This window comes from Pempheris klunzingeri, chromosome 24 (assembly GCF_042242105.1).
Source record: "Pempheris klunzingeri isolate RE-2024b chromosome 24, fPemKlu1.hap1, whole genome shotgun sequence".
Lineage (NCBI taxonomy): Eukaryota > Metazoa > Chordata > Actinopteri > Acropomatiformes > Pempheridae > Pempheris > Pempheris klunzingeri.
This window is the reverse complement of record NC_092035.1, coordinates 10,920,241-10,928,321: the sequence shown is the minus strand read 5'-3', so window position 1 is coordinate 10,928,321 and position 8,081 is coordinate 10,920,241. Positions and strand designations below refer to the sequence as shown.

Here is an 8,081-nt window from a genome sequence, read left to right as displayed (position 1 = left end):
TGCCAGGAGCCAGGGGTGAAAAACAAGGTTTCAGTCTTACACCGAGCTCATTAGTAGAGAGATGAACCAGCAGCAGTCAACCACCAGTTTAGTGCCAGCTCAGCAGTAGCAACAGTGGGGCGGCAAAGTTGACACGGAAGCCATGCCATGAGACGGTGGGAGCTTGGATCAGAGACCCAGGCGTGGACACACACACCAAACGAAAACTTGAACAAACACACACACATTCTTACTTTTTAAATCGGCTATTTAGGTGCGACTTTTGGTGCGTTACAACTCTTCTGTGAATTAGCTGGAAATTTCACTCTTTCCTTGCTGAAGGTAGGAAAGCATCTGAGAAACAGAAGTCTTGCACCCGCTTTTAAAAAAAAAAAGGCCCCCGGCATGAATGAATTCATTTCATCAGGGAGCCATTGCGAAGGTGGCCTGAGGATAGTCAGATGGAGAGAGAGCACCAACGTGCTTCCTCCTGACAAGCAGCCACAAAAAAAAGATGGTAAAACCTGCCCTCCAAAACGCCAATTAGACTAAATGATGATTTGGACCCTGCTATGTCAGAAGTCCGCCCATGAAGACATTAAAACACTTTCTCAAGTGGGGAGACAACATTTTACACTCAAATCACAAGCGGCTGTGGTGTAAAATGATTGTCATTCAACAAAGCTGTCAGGATCCAGCGGCACGCCATGTGAGAATCACAGAGGTGCCTTTACAGGGACTGGCCGGTGCATCAGAGCAGCGTGGAAGCCCAAACGCGCTACATCCTCACAGGTTAATTTAATCCATTAAGTGTCGTTTATTTTCTCATTCACGCGAGGGAAGACGCTTTTCTCTTCGGAGAAGTTTTTGCGGCGGAATCCACTCGGGGACGCTTGACTGGTGCCAAGGTGCACTGCTTTGAAAGGGAAGGGAAACAGGTGATTTGATTAGATCTGATTGGATCATGACTGACAATCCTGCAGCCACTGATGTGTTCCTCTCAGTCCCACTTTGTCAGCCACCGTGTTCAAAGCCGCCGAAGGAAACCATACATTTCCTTTCATTGTTCTCGAGCTGGTTGATGTTTAAAGACGTCTGACGCCGTTTCACTCTGTAGTGACTGTATACAGCGAATCTCATCCCTATGTGAGAGGCTTGAGATATTTATAGTGATGTATTTTGTAATGCAATCAGTATATGTGCTTTCCTATGCATTATTGAGGGGAAATAAATATTTATGATATACAGTCGTGGCACAGTTTTCCCTTTTGCTACTTGAAGATATCATGCAACTCATTCTGTATGACCCACATACTGCTCAAAAAAAAAAAAAAGTCTCACTGTCTAATAAACACCTCTCACCTTCAATCACTCTTCACGCGCGGCCAAACACGAATACGCGCACGCAAATATGCGCATCACACACATTCTGTGCAGATCAGCAGCAGCGGCTCTGCGTTTTCAGGCCTGCTGGAGGGTTTGACATTGTTTAGTTGAAGAGTGTGTGATATGAGGAGTGACCCGAGTGTGTGGAGGGTAAACGGAGTGACTCCCCGGGGGGGCAGCTTGTTCTCTCCAGCTCTCTTTTAGAGTTCAGACAAGTCCCACGATGCCAAGAGATTAATGAAGCTGCACTGGCACTGTGATCCCTACAGGATACACACACACACACACACACACACACACACAGTCACAGGCATATGTGCACACACACTATTCATCAAAGATTCTGACAGTTTTCATATATCTGCACTGTTATGAGCTTTACACCACTCAAGTATTGATTTCACTAAGTGTACACACTTAAGTACGTTTAAGTAAACCTTAAGCACTAGCTTTTAATTGGATTATCTAATTAAAATGGGCATTTCCATCACATCACGTTCTCCCATCACACTGTTTAACTCCAAGCATAATATTTCTAACACGGCATTTTAACGGCACCTGTCATTTCAGCATCATGTCGCTCAGTAATTCATTAACCTGGTCATTTGAGTCTTCACCTCAAAAGCGCAGATGAAACAGGCCCGGTTGTGTCCATCCCCATCCTCCGGTCTGGCAGTGATACAGGCAAGCTTGCACCACAGCTCGGGAGAGCCGGGAGGATGTCGCATTAACACATGGACTAATCTCACACCTGCAGTCAAGGCCGGCTGTCTTCCACACTGCAGCACTGCCTCTCTGTGCTCACAAGCGGGTACTGCAAACCTTGCAAGTAGCAACCTCCCAGCTTGGTTCAGCTGGAAAAAAGGAAAAGGACAGTGAGGTAAAATATCCCCCCAAGGATATACACTACTTTAAAAGTATTTGAGGTCAGGAAGAGGAAACAAGATGCATATTTTTGGGGTCAATTATCACAGATAGAGCACTTCTATGATGATGGGTGTGAACAACAAGTGGGACTGTAATAACACTTCTGGGGATTTGTCTTACTTTTTGCCTTCATTGCATGTTCCATCGCTGCAGCCATACATCCGAGCTTGCTCACACACTATAGAAGAAAACACAACCAAAGCATGTCGCATGGCTCACCCCAACACCACAGCGGATATATTTCTTAGCAGAGTGCATTGTGGTTGCCATAGCAGCTGCTTATATCTCATCGTCAGTAAACACAGATCCATTTTGCTGTGGATAAAAAAAAAAATAGGACTGACTGAAATGTAAAGCAAAGCCTAAATATTCTTTATGTGTTTTGCTGCTCATGTTCTCTTCTTTTTTTTTTTTTTGGATAAGCTACAACATTTCACCTACTGGCTAAAAAAAAAAAAGATGATGTGCAGTCGCTCTGCAAATCAAGTCTGCTGACATTTCGGTAACCTGGCAACTGCATCAGTAATAACTGCTTATCTGACATAAAGGTAATAATGCTCTGTGCCGTGTGCCTGTATAAACACACATATGGTTTGTATAATCACAGTTTAACTATGAAATTAAAGACATATCTATAAAACTAAAACACTAAAACCTGTATATGACATCACATCGTAGTCTAAATGTTTACAGACTGCATGCATTTCCTTTTTTAACAATATCAAGTTGCTTAAAAATGTCTTTAACTCAATGAAAAAAAAGCAAAAGATGTTTTTTTTTTTTTAGTCAGAGCTTTATTTGATTGACTTTACATTCCTGCCACATTGAGCCGCCTTTTCACAGCATCAAGCGTGAGGAAATCTCTCAAACAGTGGAAGCACTTAACAGAGCTGCACCCGTCAGAACCCCACCGGTCGTGAAGAACAGTCACCTAAACTGAACACAAAGGGTCGACGGGGAAGGATATATACGTTTTCCTTTTCTCTCTGGGAGATGATCCGCCATAAGGTAGGCAAATGTCACCGTGATCTCACCAAGCCTCGACACAGGCACCAGCCACGGACCGCTCCTTCAAGGCCAGAAGCATCATCTGGGCTCGGGGGGCCTGATTATGCAGTTTTCATGTTCAAGTAGCGCATGAGCCTGTGGGTGCCATGTGAGACAGGACAGGCTCTTGTGGCGATGGGGCTTCTGTTTGGGACATCAACCATCTATTGCCTCCATGAGGCCAGACTGACACAAGCACCTCCCAAGTCAGACTTTAATGTCAGGACTATGGGGGGGAAATCTTTTAGATTTAATATCTGTCTGCATACTTGTGGAGTGCATGGATGGTTTCATTGGAGGAGCTAGTATGTGCAAACAGAATCAGCTGTAATAGTTACAAAGTGCACTCGTGAATTTATAACGCGCTTCACACATGCTGACATTCACCAGTGGCCGAAGTCTCTTCAGACCTGAATCAACCTGCTTTGCGTGAATCCATTTTTCCCCTCTCTGTACAATTATTAAGCCAAGACCAAGTGTAACGTCTCTCAGCAGTGCTGTCCAGCCAATGTCAAGCTGTGCTTTGGCTTTGAACGGAGTTCAGCTTTTCTAACAGCTGCACGACTTTGAAGTGCTTTCTCTGACCTTGTGCTGGAGAACACTCTGCATTACTTTGTTCCGTACATGTTGAAACACATACGGTAATTCTTCTCATATAATTGTAAAGCCACAAGTCAGTGTTTTTTTCTTTTTTTTTTTTACAAACATCTTCATTCGGCAAAAAGACGTCACGGCTCCCGAAAAAAACGAGAACCACCACGACAAAGTCTCCCACCTAAGCAGCCTCGACTTTAAACAGCGACTGAAATTTATTTGAATTAAATAAAGTCTTGTACATTTCACAGCTATAGGGGCCTACATAGTAAGCAAAACAAAGTCTACTCTTCGTCCATGTGCAGAACTACACCACAGGGTAGTTCGAGACAGTCTGTCATCATGTGAATAAAGGAGAGGGGAACGCGGCTGGTGGAGAGGAGGGGGCCAAAGCCAGAGAAACGAGTCCCCGCAAGATCGGCTGATGAATAAAAAAAAAAAATAAGAAAAAAAGACAGAAAGATGAGGTCTTCAATTTGTGTGACTTCAGGAAGCATTTCCATGCTGATTCCTTCCAAAGTTGCAAGTCCACCATTTGGAAAAAAAATACGACAATCTGCAAAATATTAAACCTAAACACCATGCTTGAAGGCAGATAGCTTAAGTTCCTTGTAATGAACACATAGAGACTGGATTCATACATTAGAGATAGTGTATGGAAAACTTCTCCTCTCCTCTTCCTCCCCAAAGTCCACATTTAACATTTTGTAACGGAACTTTTTAAGTTACTGATATTAACATAATCTACTTTGGAAAAAGTCTCTTGGCGAATGCTGTCTGGCTTCTTGAATGTGGCGTCACATCCTGTAGCGTCGCCCTAAACCCGTTGCTCCGCCTCCTCGCCAGATCTAAGATGGCTGTCGCAGACTTAAGACAGCACCGCCTGGGAGTTCTTGACACCAACCAGGTTGTCTGCGCTGACGGACCTCCTCATAGCAGCTTTACTGAGGTCTCTGTACTTGTCCTCGCACAGCCTGGAGATGGCCTGGAGGCAAAGCCATAAGCACAAAGACTGTTACTACCTCAACACTGACACAAGGAAGACACACATTTTCCTGCAGAAAACATCACAGTTTGGTGAAAATAAAACAATTTGACTTTGGACATGCTCGCCTAGACCGTATAAAAGAAGTAAATGTAGCTTCTGGGTCTGAAAAGTGAAGCCAATGCTGAAGTGTCTTAAACCTGCATTCTTTCCAAAGGCCAGCAGGGGGCGATTCTGCTGACTGCAAAAAGAAGTCTGAAAGAATGGAAGTCTATGAGAAAACATACACACTCAATTTATTACCTCAACAAACACCTTCCTAATGAGTTTATAGTCTTCAAGTCCTCTGCAACACAGCACGATGTTCATTTCATTAATTATGGTGTCATTGTGAGGAAAATAGAGGGTCATCTTTAGGACGGGACTATGTTGTGACTGACCAATCAGAGGTGATCTTCTGGCTGTAATACAACAAGATAGTGATCGCCATGAAACCAAGGCGGCGATGCACGTGAAGCGATCCACACACACACACACACACACACACACACACACACACACCAATGGGTGACGTCACGGCGGATGCGCCCACTTCTTCGAGAGCGTGAACGCAGCCTTGGGCGCACTCACCTCCAGTTTCTGGGCGCGTTTGTTGCTCAGCGGCTCCAGAGGGAAACTGAGGTTGTTGTCGTCAGCCAGCGAGCGCAGGTCAAAGTAATACTTGGCGTAGACGCTGGCTGGGACGTTGATGTTGAACTGGAGCAGCTCCAGGAAGTGACGCTCCATCTCATTCCTGCGGCGCACGGAACGGAGCAGCGAGTCAGTCAGAGAACTTAACGTCTGAATGATAAGGATCGGCCTTATCAGGAGAGGATGCAACGGGGGTTCGATGAGCGGAGCTTTCATGAGTGAAAGCTGCTGCCGATTTAGAAACGATTGATGGAGAGATCTACACTGAGTATTTAGAAATCTACTGCGGCACAGGAGCGCCACTCAGAGACCACATTGTTTGTCAAGACTCTGTAAAGACATGGTTTGTGCATAAAGGCTGATTCGGGCTTCAGAGCCGGCGAGAGCTGATCTGAGCATCGCTACAGTGCGGCTTCAGACCGTCGCTGAAATAAAACGCTGCAAGCACTCAGCCTGATACTCACATGTCCTCCACTGTGATGTCTTTGAGGATCTGGCAGTAGTCGACGTTCCACACAGCCTGGTCGTCCCAGACCTTGGAGGCCAGCAGAATGGCACCGAGAACAATTCGCTTCCAGTTGCAAGGACAGATGTCCATCTCAGCGTATGTCAGCAGCCTCTCCAGGTAAACCTAACGCAGCACCCCAGCCACCCGACACACAGACACAGAGATAAGAGGGTCTGAATGTTTATCGGGATCATTTAGAAGACTGTTTTGATGGAAACGCCGCGTTGTAAACTCACCAGAGTGACGATGGCGCACTCAGCAGTGAGCTGCGCAGAGCTGAAGAGCGTTCGTATGAAGCGGTAGATGAGCTTGTGTTCTGGGTCTATCACTGAGTAGTCGTCTGGAACCTTTTCTCGCTGTTGGCCAGAGGGTCGTCAGCATTGGACAGTCAGCACAGAGTGAACACTACTACTGTGTACGGCCGCTTCATTTCAACAACAACTCACCGAGAGAGGGTGCTTCTTCTCATCAAATATATCCAGCGAGCGGTTTGAATCTCTGCAGGGGCAGAACATTAACAATTAACCTCTCACTTACTTACTGGAGCTTGTATTGGATTTCTATCCCGATGAGGGACATTATCTGTTTTCATTTTCATTTCCAACTGCTATGATGCCGAGAAGGTAAAATACACCCAAGATCATGAAGCAACTACCTGACACAATGACTGAGTACTGGCCATCAGCAAACTCACAGGAATATACTCATTTTCCTATAGAAAACTAGCCTACCAACTATTAAAAGTTGACATAACACCAAGGCATCTATCTGTCTGTCTGTCTGTCTGTCTCTGTCTAAATACCTAAGCACTGGGCACAAGGAAAACAGTACACCACCACCTATAAGAAGTGGAATAATTGAATCTTTTCCTACCTGTTTTTTATGTGATAGTATATGGCCAATGCGACGCTGGAACAGAGAGAAATCGACAGACAAAACAGTGAACCAAAATGACATGCAGAGCAGAGCTAGTATTATAGTAGTACTGAGGTGAAGCCACAGCACAGCGCCGACCACGGGTTAGCAAATAAGTGGAAATGTGTTTTGTGTGAACAGGATAGTTGGACGAATGCCGCAACTCTTCCCAGGTCACGTGAAAAGAAGGCAGCAAAGCTCTGAATGTAAAAGTCCAGCTGTGAAACCATTCCTACAGGGTGGCAGGGAAGTCTCTTACCATTTGATCGTGCTCTTGAGGTTGGGCTGGCTTACTGTGCTGTCATCAATAAATATTGTCGAGCAGGAGCTGTACTTTTTTGTCAGGAGCCCCGGGGACATCTGGTGGGAAAGAGATGATGATGTTCATAAATAAAGGAGGGGTGGCACAAAAGATTACAAAAACCACACAAGACTGGAGAGACGCCGGTTTAAAGGCATCAACGATCTGAAGCACGAACCCTCACAGGAACACCAGTTTGCCGTTTGTGAGTTGATCCTTCTCGGTGGGACTGACTGAAAAAGTCTACCTGCCGTGCTAGAGACACGTCGGGGACGTCACTTACGTGATTCATGTAGTTGCTTTTCCTTTTCTCGCGCACTGGAACGAGCAGAGAAGAGTCAGTGAGAACAGGAGAGTTTACAAATGATGATCTTTAACAGAGAAATACTGACCGTCTGTCTGCGACTTGTTGAGGAAGAGGGTGCTGGCTCTGGGGTGGTCTGAAGGGTTCGCCTCTTGGGCCAGCTCTGTAACACACACACACGAGGGGAAAAGGGGGTCCTTTAATAGCGCTGCACTAAAATTAGTCTGCACAGAATATGTTCGATCCTCATCATCATCATCATCATCATCACCCACCGTCTGGGAGCTCCCTGTCGCTGATGTGCTGCAGGTAGGTCCCGGTGTCTTCGCTCACGTCCTCGGTGGTGGTGATGGGACACTCCTCCAGTTCCACCTCCCTCTTGTGGACTTTGGGACTCTCTCCAGGAGAGATGCAGCAAGACACTGAGCCTCCCATGGTTGACCTA

At 45.8% G+C, this 8,081-nt stretch overlaps 1 protein-coding gene across 1 annotated transcript; it reads right to left on the bottom strand.

Annotated features, from left to right (window-relative positions):
* Positions 1 to 3,090: 3,090 nt before the first annotated feature.
* On the bottom strand, positions 3,091 to 8,081 carry LOC139223631 (cyclin-Y-like protein 1). Its single transcript, XM_070855596.1, has 10 exons — positions 7,912 to 8,081; positions 7,725 to 7,799; positions 7,616 to 7,650; positions 7,291 to 7,391; positions 6,990 to 7,025; positions 6,563 to 6,614; positions 6,353 to 6,472; positions 6,073 to 6,239; positions 5,549 to 5,711; positions 3,091 to 4,918 (listed from the first exon to the last, which is right to left on the bottom strand). Exons 1-10 carry the CDS (start codon positions 8,069 to 8,071, stop codon positions 4,802 to 4,804), a joined length of 1,026 nt encoding a protein of 341 aa, XP_070711697.1. The 5' UTR covers positions 8,072 to 8,081; the 3' UTR covers positions 3,091 to 4,801.